At 41.8% G+C, this 27,234-nt stretch overlaps 1 protein-coding gene across 2 annotated transcripts; it reads left to right on the top strand.

The window, feature by feature from the left end:
- Positions 1-4,619: 4,619 nt before the first annotated feature.
- On the top strand, positions 4,620-25,352 carry LOC114641684 (zinc finger protein OZF-like). 2 transcript variants are annotated; one of them, XM_028790709.2, is made up of 4 exons: positions 4,620-4,714; positions 8,699-8,820; positions 15,303-15,855; positions 22,741-25,352. In XM_028790709.2, exons 3-4 carry the CDS (start codon positions 15,450-15,452, stop codon positions 23,916-23,918), a joined length of 1,584 nt encoding a protein of 527 aa, XP_028646542.1. In that variant the 5' UTR covers positions 4,620-4,714; positions 8,699-8,820; positions 15,303-15,449; the 3' UTR covers positions 23,919-25,352. The 2 variants fall into 2 exon arrangements, with proteins under 2 accessions (XP_028646542.1, XP_028646543.1); XM_028790710.2 differs by having other exon boundaries at positions 8,699-8,807.
- The last annotated feature ends 1,882 nt before the right edge of the window (positions 25,353-27,234 follow it).

A 27,234-nucleotide genomic window follows, 5' to 3' on the forward strand; every position in this document is an offset into this window, starting at 1 on the left:
CTTTTATAATATCTTCAGTTTTCTTTGTAACTGTATATTTTTGTGGAGCAATTTGAGCAACACTTGTAAGCAAAGGTGATATAAAAATATTATCAGTGAACAAATATTAAAGGACAGATAAGGAAAAATGTCAGTTTAAATAGAACATATTTTTTATGGAATATTGCTCTGTAACTCTGAGTAGCATCCTGTTCATAAAGCTAAAATAGCATTTTTCCTTTTTTGACAAATTTAATGATTCACTTTTATTGTGTTCAAAACCTTGACTAACATTTTTTTTTTAAATACTAAGGTAAAAATCTGTAAATATATTTGTGTTCTCCTTCCCTAATAGTTTCTAACACCTCCCCTAGTTGGCCATTTTCATTGTAGTTCTGTTCTAGTTAAATGCATTTACCATTTATACATCTTTATGATTACTGAATTTTCAACTCATAATATATATACAGTATATATACATATAAATATGGATGTGTGTATAATTTTTTTTTTGAGAAACATTGTTCACAGATCTTTCACTTTTATTTTTAAACATACCATTTATTTCTTCAATGTATTCAAAAATGTATGAATAAGTGTATTGTATTTCGTTTTTTTTAAGTTATAAAAATGAACTGGCTCTGTATCAATATGGGTGAATAAAACCATTGACATGAGACGAGTCTGCATACAAACAGTGGTGTGTTATGTTGATTAAACTTGTAAGACAGAAAATCACTGCCCTCTGTCCACATGGTGTTCATCATAAACTGAACTATTTCATGCTGTTTAAATTCTGCTCAGTGGAGAATATTTTATTTTACAGCTGTTAAATTCAGTTTTATTATATTAATAGGTAAGTTGGTTTCTCAGCGGGTTTTACAGAGACACCTTGAAATAACATTAAAAACACATCACTAAGAACAAATGTATTACAAGTATGAACGATAGCAGCAAGCACTTACTGTAAAAAAAAAAAAAAAGATCAAATAGATTGATTCAAGTGATAACAGCTCACTTCCTTAATTTAAGTCTGTGGATATAAAGTTAAACTTCTCTGTAAGATTAATAGCCATTGGAATAAATGAGGATTTAAACCAGTGGCGTTATACTCCTGATTTCTTCAGCATCTGACCTGATTGCACGACTGACAATGAATTTTAACAAGTGGACAGTAACAGTTAATACTAAGAGGGACAGTCCGCACAAAGCAATGCAACGCAACGCAGTGTTAATTCTTTTCTTTTTTTGAAAAAGGACCATATATTTCTATAAAACTGGTTGGATACATTAGGTTTTGTAAACCTGATGCCTTAAGACAAATGGCAATTGTATTAATAATAATTGATGTCTAAAGATATTTTTAAACAAACACAATTTGTTCATAAGAGGGAAATTGCAACAATAGATCAAAACGGAAAGGAAATTTTATATGATTTATTACGTGAGTGGGAAAATAAAAACACTACATACTTTATATAACATATATATAGTACATGCCAAATAATACAAAGAGTACACAGCATGTGTTTCAGTTGTGCACACCTAAGCTTCCTCTTATGGCGATCGAACATTGGACATCAACGTTACGATGCAAAGGCTGCTTCGTTTATTTTGCAGGATGAATATTTTCATTATGGTCAACTAATGTGGAAATAAAATGAATAAACCGTAATGTCTAGTGCCCAGAGGGGACTGGGCGGTCTCGTGGCCTGGAACCCCTACAGATTTTATTTTTTTTCTCCAGCCTTCTGGAGTTTTTTTTTTTCTTTTTTCTGTCCACCCTGGCCATCGGACCTTACTCCTTTCTATGTTAATGAATATTGTCTTATTTTAATTTCTTATTTTGTCTTTTATTTTTCTTCTCTTCATTATGTAAAGCACTTTGAGCTACTTTTTGTATGAAAATGTGCTATATAAATAAATGTTGTTGTTGTTGTTGTTGTAGTTGTACTGCATGCACAGTTCCGATCGGGCCGTGCCGTAAAGTGGATTTTTTTGTTTTTAACGTTTTTTTCATTTAGCGCATGCGGTGTGTGTCACTACCTGGTTCCCGTTGCCAGCCCGATCTGTGTTCGTATTGAAAGGCTACATCATCACACACTTTACAGTGCTGCCTAACGGCATGTTAGGCTTTCAATACGCCTGTGCGCGCAAATCGGGTAGGCACGCAGATTGGGTAGCGACACACTCATTAGTCTGCTAAAGTGCTTTGACTCAAAGCGTAAAAACGGTTGTCCCTACTACAGCGGTAAGGTGTGCTGACACGAGTTCAAAACCTAATTGGGGCTCGCATATGGTTCTTGCCTAAAGTTACAATAAGGACTTTGTAAAAAACAGTTATGTAGTACTTGTCTGTAAGTTAACAAATATATTTTGGAGACACCTTTTTCCTTGGTGTGGAATCGTGTCCACGTAGAATCTGTAACAGATAGATAGATGGATAGAGTCATATGAAAAAGTTTGGGAATCCCACTCAGCCTGCATAATAATTGACTATTTTCAACAATAAAGATAAGAGTGGTCTGTCTTTCATTTCCTAGGAACATCGGAGTCCTGGGGTGATTTTTAGTGAAGCAGTATTTAGTTGTATGAAATTAAATCAAATGTGAAAAACTGGCTGGGCACAAATGTGGGTCTCCTTGTCATTGTGCTGATTTGAATGCCTGTCACTGCTCAGTGCTGATTACTTGGTGTGACGAGCTTGTTAACCCTTCATAGACCGGTGTGTCCATCATGAGATATAAAGGTATTTAAGGAGGTCAATTACAAGTTGTGCTTCCCTTTGACTCTCCTCTGAAGAGGGACAGCAGGGGATCCTCAAAGCAACTCTCAAAAGATCTGAAAACAAAGATTGTTGAGTCTCCTGGTTTAGAGGAAGGCTACAAAAAGCCATCTCAGAGGTTTAAACTGTCAGTTTCAAGTGGAAGGAATGGAATCAGGAAATGGAAGGCCACAGGCACAGTTGCTGTTAAACACAGCAGGTCTGGAAGGCCAAGAAAAATACAGGAGCGGCATATGAGCAGGATTGTGAGAATGGTTACAGACAACCCACAGATCACCTCCAAAGACCTGCAAGAACATCTGGCTGCAGTTGGTGTATCTGTACATTGTTTTACAATTCAGTGCAATTTGCACAAAGAACATCTGTATGGCAGGGTGATGAGAAAGAAGCCCTTTCTGCACTCACACCACAAACAGAGTCACTTGTTGTATGCCAATGCTCATTTAAACAAGCAAGCTTCATTTTGGAACAAAGTGCTTTGGACTGAAGAGACACAAATGGAGTTATTTGGTTAGAACAAAGAGCGCTTAGCATGGCAGAAGAAGAACACCACATTCCATGAAAAACACCTGCTACCTCCTGTCAAATTTGGTGGAGGTTCCATCATGCTGTGGGGCTGTGTGGCTAGTTCAGGGACTGGGGCCCTTGTTAAAGTCGAGGGTCGGATGAATTCAACCCAATATCAAGAAATTCTTCAGGATAATGTTCAAGCATCAGTCACAAAGTTGAAGTTATGCAGGGGTTGGATATTCCAACAAGACAATGACCCAAAACACGGTTTGAAATTTACAAAGGCAGTCAGGCAGAGGGAGAAGTACAATGTTCTGGAATGGCCGTCACAGTCCCCTGACTTGAATATCATCGAAAAATCTATGGGATGATTTGAAGCAAGCCGTCCGTCAAATTGAACTGAACTGGAGAGATTTTGTATGAAGAATGGTCAACAATACCTCCATCCAGAATCAGACACTCATCAGAGGCTACAGGAGGACAGCATCTATAGGCTGTTATACTTACAGAAGGAGGCTCATCTGAGTATTGATGTCAAATCTCTGTTGGGGTGCCCACATTTACTGTATGCACCTGTCTAATTTTGTTATGATGTATATTGCATATTTTCTGTTAATCCAATAAACTAAAAGTAACTGCTGAAATCCTACTGTTTCCATAAGGCATGTCATATATTAAAAGGAAGTTCAGCCAATGAGAAACAAAAATCCAAAGAATTAAGAGGGGTTCCCAAACTTTTTCATATGACTGTAGATAGATAGATAGATAGATAGATAGATAGATAGATAGATAGATAGATAGATAGATAGATAGATAGATAGATAGATAGATACAGTCATATGAAAAAGTTTGGAAACCCCTCTCAGCCTGCATAATAATTGGCTCTACTTTCAACAAAAAAGATAACAGTGGTATGTCTTTCATTTCCCAGGATCATCTGATTGATCTGTTTTCCGAAGAAAGATTTGACATGTTTTGAGACTCTAAGGTACTTTAAAACACACTATTAAGAGAAATACTGTCATTTACTGTCCCCAGTTTGGGGTGGGTTCCTTTATTAGTGCTCCTGTACATCCTGCATGAAGAAGGGGCCTGAGTTGCCTCGAAAGCTTGTATATTGTAATCTTTTTAGTTAGCCAATAAAAGGTGTAATTTTGCTTGGCTTTTCTCTACATTCATAATGGCTAACACGGTACAACACCCTAGTACTGTACTACTAATCGAGAAAACCGAGGCGCTTATTAGCAATCTCCCCTCCAGACAGTAGATGGCAGTGTTGATCCAATAACCATCGCTGTTCCCTCTGGTCGCTCGCTGCTTATTTGTTTTTGTTTCTCGTTGTTTATTTCCGTCCTCAGACCGCTTTGATTGCTGTTCGCTTCTTGTGTTGGCGCTTTACAGACAAAAGCAAGAAAGGAGTGAGAGAAAAGACAAGCAGTGGTGAGTAGAAGTGTTGGTGAGCTACGGAAGCATCGGGCGGGAGACGAGCGAAGTAGAAAATGGAGCGGGACGAGGGCAGCTTGGGGAGGTGACAGAAAGGCGAGGGCTCCCTTGGGCATGACGAAAGCGGACAAACTGAGACTACGCCGTGTTCTCATCGCGCTGTCTACAGACTGGAGAATATTCGAGTTCCCGTATCGGAAATTCCAGGTGAACGCCTTACGAAATCAGAGGTACAAATCGAGCAAATTGGAGAAAACAATGCTGCTCGAATTCTCCGAGTTGTGACGTAACGCTGACCGCTCAGCTTAGTCCACTGTGTAAAATACGAAATGTCACCTGTGTGTGGTTGAATTACATTTGGAGCAAATTGATGCACACTTAATGTTGGCAGTGCTTATTTTCACTAGAAAATGTTTTTTTCTTTTTGTTTCTATGAATAGCTGTGAGGGAAACTTTTCATATGTCCTGCACGTCTAGAATCTTCCATTGTATGTCATCTAGTGCCTTCCGTTATCTGTCTGCTGTGAGGGGAACTTACATACTCACATTTTGTTTTGCTCGTACAATTAATGCTACGTCCCTGCCAGAATCAGATTATATGGATTTTATTACCTTGATGTATTACCTTTATGTAACTTAACATTCTTTAATACTATTAGCTAAGCACCTCTTAAGCCGTTGACACACTCTGTAAATGGCACTTGTGTCCAGTCGTGAGTTAAAATGATAAAACTGTCATCGCCATGTTAGGAACCACACACGTCTTTATTTAAATGCAACACACAGTACAAGGGCACTAAATAAATAAAATGTATTATTATTATTAAGGATTGACCCAGTTTTCCAAGACAGAAGACCAAGAGAAGTGTAACTCATGTGTCTGCTTTCTTCTCCACAGCACTGTGCTACTATTTCCACTCAGTCCATAAGTATTTGGATGGCGATACAATATTCATAATCATTTCTCTCTGTACGCCACTACAATGGATTTGAAATAAAGCAACCATTATGTGACTGAAGTGTAGACTTTCAGCTTTAATTTAAGGCATTTACCAAAAATGTCGCATGAGCCATTTAGGAATGACAGCCATTTTTATACATGGTCCCCCCATTCCCAAGGACTCCAAATTACATGTATATTTGACTGACCAGCTGCCCCATAGCCAGGTGTCAGCAGGTTCCTCATTATTTCATTAAGCAGGTTGAAGGTCTGCAGTTGATTCCATGTGTTGAATTTGCATTTGAAGCTGTCGCTGTGAACTTTCAATATGAGCTGCCCATACAGGGAAAAAACAGGCCATCATTAGGCTGAGAAAACAAAACAAACAAACAAACACATCAGAGAGACAGCAGAAACACCAGGAGTGGTCAACTCAACCTTCTGGTAGATTCTTAAAGAGAAGGAACACACTGGTGAGCTCACCAACGCCAGAAGGTTTGGACAACCACAGAAGATGACTGTGCTGGATGGTCACATGGTGAAGAAGAACCCCTTCATGACATTTAGCCAAACCAAGACCACTCTCCAGGAGGTAGACCTGTCACTGGTAAAGTCTACAATCAGGAGAAAACTTCAGGAAAGTAAAGACAGAGGAGAGGGTTTACCACAAGGTGCAAACCACTGGTAAGCCTCAATGATAGGAAGGGGAGATTAGGCTTTGATAGAAAACATTACAAAAAATAATAACAGTCCAGTTCTGGAACAATATTCTTTGAACACATTAAATTAAGATCAATATGTACCAGAATAAAGGAAAGAGAAGAGTATGGAGGAGAGAAGAAATGGCTCACAATCTGATGAGCACCACATCACCTGTGAGACATGGCGGAGGCCGTGTTATGACCTGATCATGCATGACTGCCAATGGAAGTCGCTCACTGGTATTTATTGATCATGTGACTGCTGGCAGAAGTCGCAGGATGAATTCTGAAGTGTAGAGGGCGCTATACTGTCTGCTTAAATTGAGACAAATGCTACAAAACTGACAGGACGACACTTCACAGTACAGATGGACAAGGAGATAAAACACACTGGGACAGCAAATCAGGGGCTTTACAACACAAAGTAGTGGAATATTCATCAATGGCCAAGTCAGTCAACTGACCTCAACACAACTGGACATGCAGATCACTTACTGAAGACAAAACTGAAGGCAGAAGTCCAACAAACAAACAGCACCTGAAGACAGCGGGCAGTAAAGGCCTGGCAGAGCATCAGCACTGGAGATGTCCAGGGGTTCAGACTTCAGGTGGCCATTGACTGGAAAGGACTTTCAACCAAATATTGACAGTGAGCGTTATATTTAGGATTCGTTTAGTATGTCCAAATACTTTTGAGCCCCTGAAAATAAAAGGACGTCTATAAAAATGGCTGTCTTTTCTGAACATGTCATACAATATTTTTGTTAAACCTTTCAAATTAAAGCTGAAAGTCTACACTTCAGTAACATCTTGATTGCTTTGTTTCAAATCCAGTTTGGTGGCACACACAACAGAAATTATGAAAATTGTATTATTGTCCAAGTACCAAGCTGGCACAGGGAGAACATGCACACTCTATGCAGATAGCAAATGGGAATGCTATTCAAGGCAACGACAAGGGGCTATTAAGCATTTAAGAGTAATTATTCTTCGTCTATACAGAAGATGGCAGAATTTCTCCTAACCTCTATGCCACTGTGCAATTTCACAATTATTTTAATAGCTAGATACTTTATTAATCCCCAAGGGGAAATTCACATACTCCAGCAGCAACATACTGATAAAGAACAATATTAAATTAAAGAGTGATAAAAACACAGTGCAAGGTGGAGACTGCGAGGCAGGTATACAGAGCAGACAATAACTTTGTATAATGTTAATGTTTACCCCCCCAGGGTGGAATTGAAGAGTCGCATAGTTTGGGGGAGGAACGATCTCCTCAGTATGTCAGTGGAGCAGGACGGTGACAGCAGTCTGTTGCTGAAGCTGCTTCTCTGTCTGGAGATGATCCTGTTCAGTGGATGCAGTGGATTCTCCATGATGGACAGGAGCCTGCTCAGCGCCCGTCGCTCTGCCACTGATGTTAAACTGTCCAGCTCCATGCCTACAATAGAGCCTGCCTTCCTCACCAGTTTGTCCAGGCGTGAGACGTCCCTCTTCTTTATGCTGTCTCCCCAGCACACCACCGCGTAGAAGAGGGCACTCATCACAACCGTCTGATAGAACATCTGCAGCATCTTATTGCAGTTGTTGAAGGACGCCAGCCTTCTAAGGAAGTATAGTCAGCTCTGTCCTCTTTTACACAGAGCATCAGTATTGGCAGTCCAGTCTAATTTATCATCCAGCTGCACTCCCAGGTATTTATAGGTCTGCACCCTCTGCACACAGTCACCTCTGATGATCACGGGGTCCATGATGGGTCTGGTCCTCCTAAAATCCACCACCAGCTCCTTGGTTTTGCTGGTGTTCAGTTGTAGGTGGTTTGAGTCGCACCATTTAACAAAGTCCTTGATGAGGTTCCTATACTCCTCCTCCTGCCCACTCCTGATGGAGCCCACTATAGCAGTGTCATTAGCGGACTTTTGCACGTGGCAGGACTCCGAGTTGTATTGGAAGTCTGATGTATATAGGCTGAACAGGACTGGAGAAAGTACAGTCCCCTGCGGCTCTCCTGTGCTGCTGACCACAATGTCAGACCCGCAGATCCCGAGATGCACATACTGAGGTCTGTCTGTAAGATAGTCCATAATCCATGCCACCAGGTATGAGTCTACTCCCATCTCTGTCAGCTTGTCCCTAAGGAGCAGAGGTTGGATGGTGTTGAAGGTGCTAGAGAAGTCCAGAAACGTAATTCTTACAGCACCACTGCCTCTGTCCAAGTGGGAGAGGGATCGGTGTAGCATGTAGATGATGGCATCCTCCATATTTTGATATGTTAATGACTTTTTTTTTTTTCTACTCGGTGAACAATAACTCTAACCCTTTATTTTTTCCTACCAGTATCATAAACTGACACGTGTTAGACTGAACATCCAGAAGAGTAAGGTGCAAGAGAAGTGATGAAGTGTTAGGACGTCGTCTTGCATATGGCAGGAGGGATGCCAAGAAGGTCAGTAAACATGGTGGGTATTAACATAGCAAGGTCAGCTACGGTCCTGTAGGCACCAAGCAATTAGTTTATGAACTGCTAGACGTCCCTCCATTATGAGCGACTCTCGATTCTGTTCAGGGTTACTCTGGACACAGACAGATTGGGGTGCAAGGCAGGAACCAACCCTGGCAGGGATGCCCATCCAACACAGGACACGTGTAGCTGTCGATGGACTGGACACACATGTGTTTGAGATGGAAGAGGAGAACTGCAGGACTGAAAGAAGAAACCTCAAACCATGAGTGACCAGGCCAGTGTTAGAAATGGGACATCTTGTAGATGTGAGGAGAATAAAGTGTGAGTGGGATAAACCTGTGGGATGTAAAATGTGTTTTGAGTGAGAGTGTTGGGTTATCGGCTGCAGCCAGAGGGAGCTCAGTCCATGGGTCTGTAGAGCAAAAACAGGGCCGCCTCTGATTCAGAGAAGCCACTTTGGGGTTAGCTGAAAGTGACTTCTTTGGGGATATTATAGCCGTCTGCAGGTGTATCCAACAGGGGGGCATGTGCTTTAGTCAAATTGTTGCTCATGCTGGATCCTGTACAAATCCCTTGCCAGAAACCATGGTGGAGATTTTAAGCCAAGAGAAATGGGGTACAAAAGTAAGGAGAGATTGAACTTGCTTTCAAATACAGTTTTCATTCCTAGTATACGTTACAGTGTGCCATATAATAAATACGAGGGGCAGTCAAAAATTTCCTGGAATTGTGATACAGTGGGAGAGTGAGAGATCATTGTTGTCGCTGGCTTGGGGGGAGTGCAGCACGTCTGAAGACCGGTTACGACAGGTCTGGATTGGGTTCGGTGGGTGGCATCGTTTGAATTACCGTTTTGAGTTAGATGTGTGCGTTGTCATTCGCCGCAGTATCACAGTTTGAACAACGTGCTAACATCAAGTTCACGTGCAAATTGGGGACTCCTAAGTTTGCACGTGAACTCGATGTTAGCACATTGTTTTACCGTTTTACCAATTTTGAACATCCAGTGAGCCCTTAGCAGGTTCTGCTAACCAATGACTAGGGTTCCGTCCACCAGCATAACACACTAGCTGGGTAAGCCCGTACTGTAAAAGGCCCGGGCTCCTTGAAACTATTGAAATTGTCAGGAAAAAAAAAAACTGAAATGCAGAGTCGGCGGTTTCATTTAGCGGCTGTGCTCACACCCCCTTGTCTGTCAGTGGCTAAGTGAGTTTCTCTCTCCTCGAAGGTTTTGTTTTGCCGATGTGCTCGCCTCGCTCATGTATTACAATACAATACAATACAATTTATTTTTGTATAGCCCAAAATCACACAAGAAGTGTCGCAATGGGCTTTAACAGGCCCTGCCTCTTAACAGCCCCCCAGCCTTGACTCTCTAAGAAGGCAAGGAAAAAACTCCCCCCCCCCAAAAAAAAACCTTGTAGGGAAAAAATGGAAGAAACCTCCGGAAAGGCAGTTCAAAGAGAGACCCCTTTCCAGGTAGGTTGGGCGTGCAGTGGGTGTCAAAAAGAAGGGGATTAATACAATACAATACAATACACAGAACAGAACAAATCCTCAATACAGTATAAAAATTAAAAATTTAGGAGTACGGAGCAGAATTTAACAGTAGATGATATCACATAATATGATTTGGATTTGTTTAGAGTCCTGGAGACCTCATTCATCAAGCTGTCTCCCTCATTTAGTCAGTGCTGGGCCAGCCAATCCGATGAAAGGACCCTTCTTTCCCATGCTTCCTGCGATCCTCCATCAGGGATGACTTTACCTTAGGCAGGCAAAACAACTTGACAGGTGGGCTGTGGCACCAAGTGCCACATTTGAGTACCAAGAAAAGAAACAGAATAGGTGAGGGTTAGTATCCAATTCTAACTCTCATGTTACTTATGTTTTAGTGCTAATGACTAACAACAGAGATGCAGTCTGTAAAGTTAATCAGCAGCTCTAGTCAGGGTGTGCTAAACTGAAGTTGTGAGATTTAAAAGCTGAGACCGAAGGAGCATCTCTTATAGTAGCAGGCAGACCATTCCACAGTTTAGGGGCCCTGTAACTAAAAGCTCGACCTTCCACTGCTATTTTATTAATTCTTGGAATCATAAGCAGACCGGCATCTTGAGATCTTAATGTGCGCTCTGGTTTGTAAGTCATGATAAGTTCAGTCAAGTAAGCCGGGCCTTGGCCATTTAATGCTTTATATGTTAAAAGGAGGATTTTGATATCTGCCCTAAACTTAACCGGGAGCCAGTATAAGGATTTAAGAACTGGAGTTATGTGTTCGTATTTTCTAGTTCTTGTAATAATTCTTGCAGCAGCATTTTGGATTAACTGGAGGCTGTATAAAGAGCAGTTTGAACATCCAGTGAACACTGCATTGCAGTAGTCAATCCTACTAGAAATAAATGCATTAATTAATTTCTCAGAATCCTGTTTATTAGCGGCTGAGCGAGTTTCTCTCTCCTCAGAGGTGTCATTTTGCCAATGTGCTCACTGCGCTCATATATTAGCGGCTAAGCAAGTTTCTCTCTCCTCAGAGGTTTCGTTTTGCCAATGTGCTCACTGCGCTCATGTATTAGCGGCTAAGCGAGTTTCTCTCTCCTCATTGGTTTCCTTTTGCCGATGTGCTCGCCCACTTCGTCTGTCAGCAGCTAAGTGAGTTTCTCCCTCTTTGGTAGTGTCACTTTGGCTACAGAATCGCTTTCTTTCAGCTTCATGCTGTAGTCTCATACTTCTTTCTTCTTCCGACTCGTTAACTTGGGGCCAACGCGCTAGCTCTCTGAGCTTCATGCTGTAGTAGCCTCGCACTTCCGGGCCAGACAGACAGATGCAGACACTTCCATGTGTAGACGTTTAGTTTTCTGTTTCCTCTGAGGTGGAGCCCTTACCCCGGCTCCACCTCGCACTTCCGGGCCGGACAGACAGACGCACACACTTCTACACGTAGACATTTTTATATAAGATGCCATCATTATCTGTGGGGGAATGCAACTGCTCGAATCACAAAATGTCTCTCCATCTCCCAGTCCTCACATTGCCAGTGAAGATTCTTCACATTTTAGCAACTGCAGATTACCGTTGAAAAGTTTTAGAACACCTCCGTTTTTATGGAAGTGCATGCAATTTAATGTTTTCATCTTTCATGAAATCAAGGCATAGAACAAATAAACAAATGCAAATAAAAAAAAATAATACGTCAAGGAAATTTATGAAGTGTGCAAAATTGTATTCATTCATCAAAGTAGCCCACACCTGTTGCTGATATAACAGCCAAACTGTGGTAACCCTTTTCATTCAGAATGCTAGTCACTCTATGCAAGCCACCAACTCTGCCCTCCAGCAAATACCCCCAGACCATCACACTTCCTCCTGCATGTTTGACAGCTGGTGTCACACACTGAGGGACCATCCTGTCACTAACTCGACAAACACCCTGCGTGATGAACCGACAAGTTCAAATTTGGTTTCATCAGTCCATAAGACTTACTTCCAGTCTGCAGTAGTCCCCAGCTGGTATTTCAAGGCCCCTATTGTGTCCTTTAAGGAATGGCTCTCTTCCTGCCACTCGCTCTGTCTCCTCTTCACAGTCCAAACTGACACTTGCTTTTGTCGACGTGAAGTGTTGTGCTGAGAGGCGCCCTGTGATCACGCAAGCCGCTGACCCTCAGAAATGCGTCTTCTTCTTTCAGTTTCCAATGGCCTTTGGATCATGTAGGAGACCACTGGACTCACTGGCACTTGGATTTTTTCTTTTTTTTTTTTTGCAATTTCTCTAAATGAAAGGCCTAGAGTTGGGAGAGTAAAGGTTGCTCAGACCCATTACATTTGTTCATGTTAGCCAAAGAAGCGCTCAGCAGATTTGGAGTAAAAATCTACTTGATATGGACGCAAAGCCTAGCTGGTTGAAAAAAGCCAAGAACAGGAAAAAGGGGAAAAAATTATTTTTATTCACTATTTTATAAACCATTTTATACTTGTACTACTTGTCCAGGTAGTACTTCTCAGGGTGTAGTGACATAGACAGAGTGTTTTTAAGTAATCAACACAAGTTGGGACACCTGAGCAAACTGTTTGTTTCCACTTGCAAGGCGTCCATTACTTTAATGGCTGCAGAACATTTGCAGGTTGTGACCTATTACTTGTTACCTGCAGAAGGCCCATATGTAATTTTCTGAAATTTCTGTTTTTTCCGTTTTTGTTAACCTAAAACTCAAATTTAAACCACTGGCAGTTTACTGCTTGCCCTTTCAGCATTCTAGGCTATTCATTGCATTTACCGTATATACTCGTGTCTTGAAACCCAAAAAATGGATCATAAAATCAGACCCCAACTTATACGCCCGTTCAAAAATACGACACTTAATTTTGTTGTTTTTTTTTTTTTTACATCTTCTTGCCTCCTCCAATCTCACACCAGTTTCTCAGACACATTGAATTTTGTTGCAGCAGCGCAGTTACTGATTTCTTTTGCCACTTCAACGACTTTTCATTTAAAACCAGCTTCATATTTTCTTCTGATTGAAGATCTTACAATAAAGGTGTGTGAGATACCAAAAAAAACACAAATCAGTGCAAGCATCGCTTTGGAATAGTTCAAGTATTACCGTTGTCACGTAGGCACAATACATAGAAACAAAAAGGCCGTGTACTCCGTGGTGATTCTCTCAGGTGGGGAGTTAGCATATCATAATCTCTGGGACCAATAGTGTGAGATTTCAGCATTCGACTTATATGACCAACATTATAAAATACTGGAAATTATATGGGAAAATTAAGCCCGTGGGAGAACTTAAACGCGAGTATATACAGTAAATTGAAGAAAAACTAAGGTGTTTTAAAACTTTTGACCAGTAGTACTCTAAACATACAGTACGTATATTAAGCTCGCAAGTCACTGTATAGTTATTTCTTAGCTCTGGATGCACCATTCCTGAAGAATTTAGTTTTCAGACTGGAGAGGTAAGTTGCAGTGCAGGGTCAACAGACAAAGAATAAGAGAGAGAGAGAGAAAAGAAGAGGAGTGACAGGAGGGGCTGCATTGGTAGAGAAGCGGGTGGAAGAGCCGCCTCCGTCATAACAGATGGAGATCATCTGCTGTTCAAACAGGCCCACCGAGGCGGTAAACTGGCTTGTTTGTAGTGCTAATGGCTGTCTAACAGGACCCAATATGTGTTTGTGCTTAACGTGTTTTGTTCCACTGGTATCTTTGTTGGTTTCACTGTAATTGACGTGTGGCCTAATCAAGACGTTCCAGGCAGAGTCTCTTTGTGAATTTCCCCTTGGGGATTAATAAAGTTAGGACTATTCTGTCTGTCTGTCTGTCTGTCTGTCTGTCTGTCTGTCTGTCTCTCTGTCTCTCTGTCTCTCTCTCTCTCTCTCTCTCTCTCTCTCTCTCTCTCTCTCTCTCTCTCTCTCTCTATCTATCTATCTATCTATCTATCTATGCTTTGTGAAATACAGCCAGAGACGCCACAAAAAGGTTTGGGATAGCCACTCCCATATACTTGACAAAGGGTTGGTCTGTCTTTACAGACTTGAGTCCAGAACAGAACTGGTTGTTGACACAAAATGGCGTCTTTTTTTAAAGCCAGTCAGAGGAAGTGATGTCATCTGGCCCAGAACTGGAATTTCCTGTATAGGGTCTGCAGAAGAAAGATAGAAAGGGTTAGCGCGCTCTGCCATCCCATGGCCCAGCATGGAATTACCCTCTTTCGGGCCCTTTAGCTGCACGTGTGTGACCAGCTTTTGTTTTAGTTTAAATGCAGCTTTGGGTCTTCCACTATTCCACTTGAGTCAGCTTTGACATATACTGCCAGTTGTGAAGCCACCGGGGCGCATACAGCCACCCTAACCCGGACACAGACAGGTAGGAGACAGATTTTGCCACACAACACACGTTAATTTTCAGTTGGGGAGCGTTTCACCCTGCTCCCCACAGCACAGTGCACCAATCAACAGACAACGCACCACAACAGTCCCTTCCTTGCCACCAGTCCATCCACCTCCACTCCTCCTCAGGCTTTGTCCTCTTCCTTACGACTCTGGCCCCTTTTTATAGGGCACCCGAAAGGACACCAGGTGCCCAATGAACTTCTTCTGGCCACACTTCTGAAATGAGGCCTTGGAAAGGTCCAGGTGCCACATGCTGGAACGCAACGGGGATGCCCTCTGTTGGCCTAGGGGAGAAACTGTCCCAAAAACACTCTCTCCTTTGGTCCTTCCACAATCTGGGTGTCCCGGTATGGCAAGAATTCCAGTCACACAGTATAATATTGTTTAAAATGATTAAAAAAAAGAAACAACACCAAGAGGGTTTTCACTCCAAATGTGCTGGGAGCTTATGAGGATGGTTCACAACATTTGAAATCTCCCATAAAAACTTTATTTTTTCCTCCCTCTGTGTGTGTGTTCAGTTAACCCTGGGATGTGCCGATGTTTTTTCAAAGACTTTATGAAGTCATTCTGTCACTTTTATTCTGACAGATTAAAAGAAGCCTCCTTTCCTGTTCACATGTGCATGCAGTGAGGTGTCTAATGGCCTGCAGGCTCAGTCTGCCCATGTGAGAAGGGAATCTTAGATGAGAAGAGCAAACACTTAAGGGGAGAGAGAGAAGAGTTTTACACGGAACAATGGCCTCAGCCAAAGAGGATGACGTGAATGAAAAGCTGGCACACATGAAGCAAGAGATTTGTGATTGGACTGCGGCAGACGATTTGTGTGTGAAGCTGGATGATCACGAAAGAAGAATGACAGGCATTAAAGAGGAGGAGTGCAAGGGGGAGATTGTTGAAGTTAAAGTGGAGGATTCGGAAGATTTCTCAGTTATCCTTGAACTGCCAAACCCTGAAAGTGCGACTGTTTTTAAACAAGAGATTTGTGAAGACTCTCAGCCCTGGGTCACGAATACAGGACAACTCCCTACCCAGCAGAATTGTGTGGAGCTGAAATCGGAGTTTTCCGAGTCTAAAGAGAAAATGAATGAAGGAGATGGGAGAGAAGTAGAGGAGCAGCAGTCATCTGAGAGTGCTGGAATAAGTAAGTAATGTGATGAAATGTAAGAGAAAGTACAACTGGTAACATTTTACAGTTTCTACCTGTGCGTTTGTCTTGGTGTTTCTAATAGGTAGAAATGAGAGTGAGATACTCAAATAGAGAGACAAGGTGCTCAAGTGTATAATGACTAACAATAGATAAGCAGATAATTAATAAGAGGTAAACATTTCTGCAAAGTCCAAAAAGCTTTACACATCCAGCAAATGATATTCACATGTAAAGCTCTTATTTTAGCAATATTTTAACAATGTTGTGTTTCATGAAATTAAACAATGGTATCTTCTTAAAATTATGTATTCTGTCAACTTTGCTCCAGGTAGGAAACAAATGTGCACACAAAAAACTCTGTACAGTTAAATGTGTAGGAGCGATTCTAGTTAAAAGGCTTCTGTCATGTTGTAACACTGTCCCCAGTGTTGTTCAGATGGAGTGACTTGTGTGTGCTGATCTTGTCCACAGACAGACGTTGACTCTGAATGTGGATTGCTGAAACTTGATAAGTCCATTAAGAATTTCCTTGGACCATAGCACTAATCTTACACCGGTTATTATACAGTGGGGGCAAAAAAGTATTTAGTCAGCCACCAATTGTGCAAGTTCTCCCACTTAAATAGATGAGAGAGGCCTGTAATTTTCATCATACGTATACCTCAACTATGAGAGACAAAAATGAGAAAAAAAAAATCCAGAAAATCACATTGTCTGATTTTTGAAGAATTTATTTGCAAATTATGGTGGCAAATAAGTATTTGGTAAATAACAAAAGTTCATCTCAATACTTTGTTATATACCCTTTGTTGGCAATGACAGAGGTTTCTGTAAGTCTTCACAAGGTTTTCACACACTGTTGCTGGTATTTTGGCCCATTCCTCCATGCAGATCTCCTCTAGAGCAGTGATGTTTTGGGGCTGTTGCTGGGCAACGCGGACTTTCAACTCCCTCCAAAGATTTACTATGGGGTTGAGATGTGGAGACTGGCTAGGCCACTCCAGGACCTTGAAATGCTTCTTACGAAGCCACTCCTTCATTACCTGGGCGGTGTGTTTGGGATCATTGTCATGCTGAAAGACCCAGCCACGTTTCATCTTCAATGCCCTTGCTGATGGAAGGAGATTTTCACTCCAAATCTGACGATACATGGCCACATTCATTCTTTCCTTTACACGGATCAGTCGTCCTGGTCCCTTTGCAGAAAAACAGCCCCAAAGCATGATGTTTCCACCCCCATGCTTTACAGTAGGTATGGTGTTCTTTGGATGCAACTCACAACGAGTAGAGTTTTTACCAAAAAGTTCTATTTTGGTTTCATCTGACCATATGACATTCTCCCAATCCTCTTCTGGATCATCCAAATGCTTTCTAGCAAACTTCAGACGGGCCTGCACATGTCCTGGCTTAAGCAGGGGGACACGTCTGGCACTGCAGGATTTGAGTCCCTGGTGGCGTAGTGTGTTACTGATGGTAGCCTTTGTTACTTTTGTCCCAGCTCTCTGCAGGTCATTCACTAGGTCCCCCCGTGTGGTTCTGGGATTTTTGCTCACCGTTCTTGTGATCATTTTGACCCCACAGGGTGAGATCTTGCGTGGAGCCCCAGATTGAGGGAGATTATCAGTGGTCTTGTATGTCTTCCATTTTCTAATAATTGCTCCCACAGTTGATTTCTTCACACCAAGCTGCTTACCTATTGCAGATTCAGTCTTCCCAGCCTGGTGCAGGTCTACAATTTTGCTTCTGGTGTCCTTTGACAGCTCTTTGGTCTTTGGCCATAGTGGAGTTTGGAGTCTGACTGTTTGAGGTTGTGGACAGGTGTCTTTTATATTGATGACGAGTTCAAACAGGTGCCATTAATACAGGTGACGAATGGAGGACAGAGGAGCCTCTTACAGAAGAAGTTACAGGGCTGTTAGAGCCAGAAATCTTGCTTGTTTGTAGGTGACCAAATACTTACTTTCCACCATAATTTGCAAATAAATTCTTTAAAAATCAGACAATGTGATTTTCTGGATTTTTTTTTCTCATTTTGTCTCTCATAATTGAGGTAGACCTATGATGAAAATTACAGGCCTCTCTCATCTTTTTAAGTGGGAGAACTTGCACAATTGGTGGCTGACTAAATACTTTTTTGCCCCACTGTATAACTAGCTGTTGTGACAGGTAGGGGGCGCTATCACTCCCTTGAACCCTCAGATCAGACGCCAGACACCAGATAAAAGTCCAATATGTTGACTTTTTATTATAATAATGTGCACCAAGCACCCTCCACTCCACAATACTCATACAATAATCACAATACAATTCTCAATAAACAATCCTCCACTCCCAGACGCTTAGTCACCTTGCCTCCCAACTCCGCTCATTTGTCTGGGATTTCCCAGAGTCCTTTATAGTCCTTGACCCGGAAGTGCTGCTGAACCCTCAGTCCATGTGACTTCCGGGTCAGATCAAAAGCTCTTCTTTTCATCCCGGAAGCACGTCATTTCCTCTGTCCCTGTGACCAGGATGTATTTCCGGGTTATAGGGCAAATACAAGTCTCTGAGCCTCCCCTTGCGGCCCCCATGGTATCCAGCAGGGCTGTGAAGGAAAACTCCAATATCTATGATGGCCCTGCTGGAATTCGGGGCACCTCCATGCTGCCAGAAGGGCTCCATCTAGCGGTGTTGGGGTATTGGCCGGGATGAATGGCCGGCCATATCTCACACTGTGTAAGACTATGCTGTAAAAAGCCCGGGGTCCTAGAAATTACTGAAATCGTCAGGAAAAAAAAAAAATAGAAATGTAGAGATGTCAGGTAATTGAAATTAACTACTCTGAGCGTCTCTCACTCCTAGGTTTCCTTTTGCTTGTGTGCTCACCTCACTTATGTATTAGCGGCGGGAGGAAAAGTAAAAGGGATACCGGTTGGCTGATGTGCTCGCCTCTCTTCTGTATTGGCGGCTAAGCGATTGACTCTTTCTTCGGAGGTGGAGCCCTTACCCCGACTCCACCTCTCACTTCTGATATGTCTGCCTTATTCAGCCTTGAACACGCCCCTCCACGCCGCTCGTCCAATCGTCACTCCTGCTGCGCTCATCCGCTCTCCGTCACACCATGTGACACTCTCAGTGCTGCTAACTCGCCCTTCAGCGCAGTCGGTTATAATGGCAGGGCAGAAAAGCAAGATGATCTACTCAAGAGCGTCGTATTTTAGATCGCGATAGAAAAACAGTGCCAAGAGTTGACCGTTCGTTTAAAATGAAACATATCCTGAATTACATTGGAACTCGCTGTTCAGCAGCGCTACAGATAAAATAATGTTTGGATTTTTGTTTTTAGTATTGAGTTTAAGCTGTATTTTTCAGTTACTGCAGAGAAAATGTCAGAGAATAAACTTGGAATGTGCTTGTGGACAGATAAGTCGGGTATACCATGATGATATCATCCTTTATAAGCCTGCAGATCCCACCAAATTATAACATTCCTGCCACTTTTTTTACACTGAAGGAATCCCCATGACCATCACGTATTAAAATTCAACCCCTGCATTGTAGTTTGATATTTATGATAATACCAATCCAGGTAATGACTTGATGGGTATAGAGTGGCTGGGAGCATACTCCTGGATTGGGACCCAAGTGCAGTGGGTGACACCTCAGCACCACACTAGAACAGTCCTGCCACCAACCTCCAAGTGTTCCCTGTTAGTTGGGGGACCTGCTTGCATGGCTGGATACAGATTAACGTCACATCCAAGACAAAGCAATTGCAGGTTAAGGGTCTTGCTCCAAAGCCCAATGGGGTAGAGTCACTCCTGCCATTTATGTAATTTGAACTGGCAACCTTCCAATTGTCGGCGCAGATCCCTAGCCTCAGAGCCACCACTCCGCCTTCTCTGGGTATAGCACTATTTTAAAATTGCTGTCATTGTTAAAATTTATGTATTGTACATCAGGCATGTCAAACTCACTGCCATTGGTGGGCTGCTTCGACTGCCATACGTGCGTCAGCGGGCCGCACTGTAACATACTGAAAACTTAAAATGTAACACTTAAGTTTAAAGAAAAGCAATTTATTTCCATACAATCTCCGTACAACAGTGTACAATTAGAGTCTTAGCCTCTTAGCTAGGTCCTTATATTATATTATTATATTCATTGCTTATATAGGAGCCTTACAGTGTGAGATTTATTTCTTTTGTCCCGACACTTGGCATCTCTTGTTAGTAACCAGTCCATCAATATCAGGCTTGAAATCTTGTGCAGCTGCAACTTTTATGAGGGGTGAACGGTGCTCGACGGTAAGTCTAGAGCGATGTGGGGTTTTGGTAGCTTTCATTAATGAAAACAATTGCTCATAAAGGTAAGTGCTTCAGAACTTAGACAGTACTCTTGATGCCAACTTACGCATCTGCACATACAAGGGTGGCAGGTAAGCATACAAGCCTGGCACACCAACTTTGTTGTATTTTCCCTTTAGAATAGACTCTGACTGCAGTTCAATCAACTCCATTTGGATATTCTCAGGCGCATTCTCAACGCTGTAAGAGTACGGTGATGTAAACGGCGCAAAGTCCTGTTCGTGTGAACTGAAATCACGAAAACGCTCACTGAATTCATTGCTCAGTAATTCAAGTTGGAAAACAAATCCTCCAAAAATCTCATTTTAATTTACTAAGTTTACTTCAAAGTTTATATTGTAAAATCAGCTGACATGCAAAAAGCCCCCTGACCTACACTAATTTTACAAACTCAAAATCACAACAATTTGTTAATAAACAACTCACCAACTTCTCGCGTCAACTTCAGATCTTGTAGTCTGCACTAACTGTTTGTTACAATACTGGCACAAAATTACATAAAACTAGAGCAAACAAAACGTGAAAATATGCAAGCTATTACTACTCGTGATGGTCAGTTCTGCCCAGTGGCCAGTCTCAGCAGCCCAGCCAGTAGTGTAGCCTGCCAGGGGCGGCTGTAGGCTCGTGGCGACCCTGGGCAGAGAAAGAATCGGTGGCCCCTTCGCCCACCAGTGTCAATATGGTATCTTACGCACGGCGGATGGCCACGTCCGTTGCGGACACTGCATAGCCGCCTCGTGCTCATGACACGCTTCTATATGTGCGTGTCTGTAACTTGAAAACCAAGTGGCGGCCCGTGATATTCTCATTACGGCAGAACGGTATAATACTACATATAGCTTACTGCTCCGACTCGAGTGACATTAGTAAATACAGCGTACTAATTAACAAGAAACACAAGGTTATCAGCCACATTGCTGTCAGCTGTGTCGTTATTCTCTCTTTCTGTTTTATATTCAATATATATATTGGCGTGGCGGCCCTGTGCAGCTGCACAGTTTGTAGATGCCTAAGGCCGCCCGCTGCTGCAGCCTAGCACTTCAGTTGCGACGTCGCGGCTCATTAACTTTGGACAAGGCTCGTGGCTATACTAGCAGATGATGTTTCTGGTACCGTAATGCCATAGGGAAAACGCACTTTTGTCAGAAGGCAGAAGTAAGAAAAGTCAATAAGTAACGCCGAAGATGAAAAATGATTCAATCACAAACGATAGTAATCATTTTGTACAAGTTTAGTGCTAACTAGGATCTGTCATGCGGGCTGCACAGATTTCTGTTGCGGGCCGCATGTGGTGTTTGACATGCCTGTTGTACATCCTATTTCAAAAAAAGGGTACAATATTGTTTACCTGAATAAAGGAGGTACTTTTAATGAAAAGCCACTAAATTGCATTTCTGTTTTGCTGTAGTATCAAATACAAAGATTCTGGTAACATGACGTCCGTACTGAGGGCACAGGCAACATTTGAAGTAAGGCAGACATCAGCTTGAGAATGGATGCCAATCATCTAGGGCAGGGGTAGGCAACGTCGGTCCTGGAGTGCCACAGTATGTGCAGGTTTTTGTTCCAACCCAGTTCCTTAACGAGAACTCAATTATTGCTGATGAAGCACGTATTGCTTAAGTGACATTTTAATGCTTCATTTTAGTGGTCTCGCTTGTTAAGGTTCTCCAACCTTAATTGCTTATTTCAATCTTAAACTGCTGCATTCAGTGTTTTAATTGCTCCTTATTAGCAATAAGATGTAAAAGACAAAGCAGCCAGCAGTTCTCCAGCTAGCTTTTTTCCAATTACATCTGTGTGTGTTCATCATGCACGGTTTGATTTAATAAAACACTTAATAGAAAAATGTGACAGACTGAAAATGATCTGTTTTAGGCTTCAAATCATTTGGATGATATCCTTGGAAAGGAAAAAAATCTACGATATAAAAGCCTTACATTGCACAGACTAACAAGCCATAAAATTAAATAAGGTCTGAGATTGGCAATGATTGGTTTCTAATTAAGCAATTGGGTTGAATGAAAACCTGTAGCCACTGCGGCTCACCAGGACCGACATTGCCTACCCCTGTTTTACATCTTATTGCTAATAAGGAGCAATTAAAACACTGAATGCAGCAGTTTAAGATTGAAATAAGCAATTAAGGTTGGAGAACCTTAACAAGCGAGACCACTAAAATGAAGCATTAAAATGTCACTTAAGCAATATGTGCTTCATCGGCAATAATTAAGTTCTCGTTAAGGAACTGGGTTGGAACAAAAACCTGCACATACTGTGGCACTCCAGGACCGACGTTGCCTACCCCTGATCTAGGGCACACACAGTCACACCAGATGGTGTTTAACACAGCAGACACAACTGTGGAAGATAAGAGGAAGATGCAGAAGCTGAACGGACAGCACACACACAGTTGACAGACCTGGAATGGGATTAAGGTGTGAGGCAGAAACACCAATCGGCCTGATGGAAGGATCTTTATGATTTAATAAAAAATATAAAATAAATAACTGAACTGTTTGTATTATTGCAGATTTCCAGGAGAACGTTGGCTTTTCTTCATCATCATTTGCTCAAACGTCTCTTCAGTGCAGATTGCAACAAGACAAGGACAAGGTGAACAAATCAACAAAAGGATTAGAGAATTTAACCTCAGCCTCTTTCCAGTGCCATTATCTTCCTGCTGCCAAACAGATACAGACAGAAGCCATAAGTAAGGATCAACAAGTGCTTAACGCCGACCAAGAGGCATTGTATATCAACAGAAAGTGTGGAAAAACTTTTAAAAACAAATCTGACGGTAAAGATATGTCAGCTCATGCAATTCAGAAGCCTTTTGCCTGTTCTGAATGTGGTAAACTATTTCCTCTCAGAAAAGGTCTGCACAGACATAAAAGGATTCACACTGGAGAAAAAACCCACTGCTGTCCCGAGTGTGGCAAACGATTCCCCGATAACAGTGCTCTTCAGCGGCATGCACGAGTGCATACGGGAGAGAAGCCATACACCTGTGCAGAATGTGGCAAAAGATTTTCCCATAACAACAGTCTTCAGAATCATAAAAAAATACACTTGGGAGAAAAACCCTATTGCTGTTCTGTGTGTGGTAAAGGATTCTCATTTTTAAGTAATTTTTATAGCCACTTCAGAATTCACAGTGGAGAGAAGCCCTATTGTTGTAGTGAATGTGGCAAACGTTTTGCACGAATAAACAATCTTAGGACACACACAAGAATCCACACTCAAGAAAAGCCATATTGCTGTCCTGAATGTGGTAAACGATGTGCTAATCGTAGCAATCTCCAAAGACATATGCAAGTGCATACTGGCGAAAGGCCCTATTCTTGTTTTGAATGTGGCAAGCAGTTCTTTGAACGTAGTGGTCTTCAGCGGCACTCACGAATTCATACTGGAGAAAAACCTTTTTGCTGTTCTGAATGTGGCAAACGATTTTCTGACCGTAGCTCTCTCCAAACACACACACGGATTCATACCGGAGAAAAGCCGTACTGCTGTTCCGAATGTGGAAAACGGTTCTCTCACCATGGCTCTTTTCGGCAGCACACACAAACTCATACAGGCGAGAAGCCGTATCACTGTTCTGAATGTGGTAAACGATTTTCACAAAAATGTGGCCTTAAGTACCACTCAAAAATTCACACTAGAGAGACGAGAGTCACAGCTGAGCTAGCTGTGGAGCAAAACAACTGAAACTATGTCGGCATTGTGAGTTCAGCTGGTTATCAAAAGAAATTCCAGGGTTTCTCGTCTCCCTATCAATTACCATCACTCTGTACCGGCTGCAGAAAGAGACTTCATGAGGAACAGTTCATATGCTACCACAAGGCCTTGCTGCATATTTACAGGAGTAACATTCATGATAGTGCAAGAAAAATGTCCAGATTGAAGTGTGACTGTGAATTTCTCCGAAAGGGGTTTGAGCACTGAGAGAAGAATTCTCATTGGTGTTCAGAATGTGGGGAAGAGTTTCTTACAGAATGGTACACTTCAGCAACACATAATAATTAATATTGGACGGAAACTGTTTTCAGAAAAGCTGGATGCTTTTTGGTCCATAGTTCAACTGTTACATAGTCTCCTTAGTGTTATGACGACTTTCGTACAAAACAGCCGAAAGTGTTGATTTTTTGCAACAGAAAAATGCAAATACCAAAACTTCAACATAATCAAAGTAGAAAAGGCATGTCGAGTGTCCACTGCTATACTGATGTAGACTTAGTTACGAGCTTTGTGTGATTTATTTTGAAACAGTCACCCATACACATAGGCACCATTCAAGCAGATGTCAAAAGATTTGTTTGTAATTTTTTTGTCTGTTGCTTGTACATGAGAGGGTAGAATGTTGGTGCCCAGTCCACAGAATCCATGCACCCCTTGTGGTTTTGTAGGCTACCCCAGAGCCACGCTTAGTGACTTCCACATTTTCCCTGACAGGAACTGACAGTTGCAGCACTGAGAGCAGCGTTTAGGAGGCAGACATCTTTCTTGTACTTCTACTCCTTTGCAATCCTTTTACCTTTTTGCCACACGGCTGCTAAGTGTTCATGTGACCGGAGTCATTAGGAATGTTATGACGATATAGCTGTACAGTGCCGTATGCTTCAGTTTTCTTTTAAAGTAAGATCTCGAGCAGTTTAGGTGAGGTATAGAAACTGTCCACCATTATACAGTTGCCTTGGTCAAACAAGGGGTCTGCTAGTGACAGCACAGATGATGTAGCAAATCTATATTGACTGTACTTGCTATTGATGGACTGTTAGAATACAGGCATAGATTATAGTGTGAGGTTTCTAAACGCTTTTTGGATTCCACCCAACGGGTCGACACGCTGAAGAGCATCCCGAAGCGCCATTGCCACGTCTTTGGAAGACAGCATATCCATTGCCGGGGCAAACGCAGGTTCGCAGTGAAAGCAAATCCGAGCCGACCACATTCACGCTGTAAGTGCCTGTAGTCCATGGGTGATGAAAGGAGCATTATAAATGCAGGGAACAGTATAACTTGACCACGACCCTGTCTGACTGCTGTGTCTGTGTATATGAGAGTGGTAGATCCTGCTACAATAAATGACTGTGCTGTTCCTGTTTCAGGCTGAATAAAAGCTGATTTTGCTAAAGGACTGAAACCCGGCCTTGTGTTTTGGGCTACAAGACAGGAACTCGCACGTCACAATGGTAATTACTAAATACAGAACTGGCGCACATATAAATGGAGATGTGTTGAGGTCGAAACCAATGAGATGAACGAGGACGAAACCAATTAAACCAACAATTGATGAACTACAGCCAAGTGACAACAACGGATATGTTAAATTATAAAAGAGAAGGTCAAAAACAAAGCCACAGTCCTGGGGTCCTTGGCCAGCTGGCTGCCTGCCTGCTCCTGGGTTTTCTATAGTGGAGCTTGTGCTGGCCACTCAGTCATATGATTCTAACAGGCTCCTTTCCATACACAGGAGAGCAGTGGCATCAAGTGCCAGATACTGAGAAGAAAAACAGAATAGAGGAGAGTTGGTAATGGGTTAAAAATAGAGTGATATGTATATTTCAATACAAAAAGACTAACAAACAAATGCAGGATCCTAAATTGTCCCTAGTGTGTGCTTGGTGTGTGTGTGTGCCCTGCGGTGAGGTGGCACCCTGCCCGGGGTTTGTTCCTGCCTTGTGCCCTGCGCTGGCTGGGATTGGCTCCAGCAGACCCCCGTGACCCTGTGTCTGGATATTGTGGGCTGGAAAATGACTGACTGATTGACAAATGCAGTATGCCCAGATAATCAGCAGCTCTAATCGGGGTATGCTGGACTAAAACAGTAAGCCTTCACCCTGGATTTGAAAGCCGAGACTGAAGGGGTGCCTCTTATATGAGCAGGCAGATCATTCCATGACTTTTTTGCTGTTATCTATCTATCTATCATATAATGCCTTTCAGATCGATCGATCTATCTGTTATATAGTGCCTTTCAGATCTATCTATCTATCTATCTATCTATCTATCTATCTATCTATCTATCTATCTATCTATCTATCTATCTATCTATCTATCTATCTATCTATCTCATAGTGCTTTTCACATCTATCTATCTATCTATCTATCTATCTATCTATCTATCTATCTATCTATCTATCTATCTATCTATCTATCTATCTGTCTATCTTTCTTATAGTGCCTTCCATATCTCTATCTATCTATCTATCTATCTATCTATCTATCTATCTATCTATCTATCTATCTATCTATCTATCTATCTATCTTTCTTATAGTGCCTTCCATATATCTATCTGTCTGTCTGTCTGTCTGTCTGTCTGTCTGTCTCATAGTGCTTTTCATATCTATCTATCTATCTATCTATCTATCTATCTATCTATCTATCTATCTATCTATCTATCTCATATAGTGCTTTTTCACTTCTATCCATCCATCCATCCAAACCATCTATCTATCTATCTATCTATCTATCTATCTATCTATCTATCTATCTATCTATCTATCTATCTATCTATCTATCTATCTATCTATCTATCTGTCTGTCTGTCTGTCTGTCTGTCTGTCTGTCTGTCTGTCTGTCTGTCTGTCTGTCTGTCTCATAGTGCTTTTCATATGTATCTATCTATCTATCTATCTATCTATCTATCTATCTATCTATCTATCTATCTATCTATCTATCTATCTATCTATCTATCTATCTATCTATCTATCTATCTATCTATTTTTCTTATAGTGCCTTCCATATCTCTATCTATCTATCTATCTATCTATCTATCTATCTATCTATCTATCTATCTATCTATCTATCTATCTATCTATCTATCTTTCTTATAGTGCCTTCCATATATCTGTCTGTCTGTCTGTCTGTCTGTCTGTCTGTCTGTCTGTCTCATAGATAGATAGATAGATAGATATGAAAAGCACTATCTATCTATCTATCTATCTATCTATCTATCTATCTATCTATCTATCTATCTATCTATCTATCCCATATAGTGCTTTTTCACTTCTATCCATCCAT

The sequence above is a fragment of the Erpetoichthys calabaricus genome, chromosome 5 (assembly GCF_900747795.2).
Source record: "Erpetoichthys calabaricus chromosome 5, fErpCal1.3, whole genome shotgun sequence".
NCBI classification, from domain to species: Eukaryota; Metazoa; Chordata; class Cladistia; order Polypteriformes; family Polypteridae; genus Erpetoichthys; species Erpetoichthys calabaricus.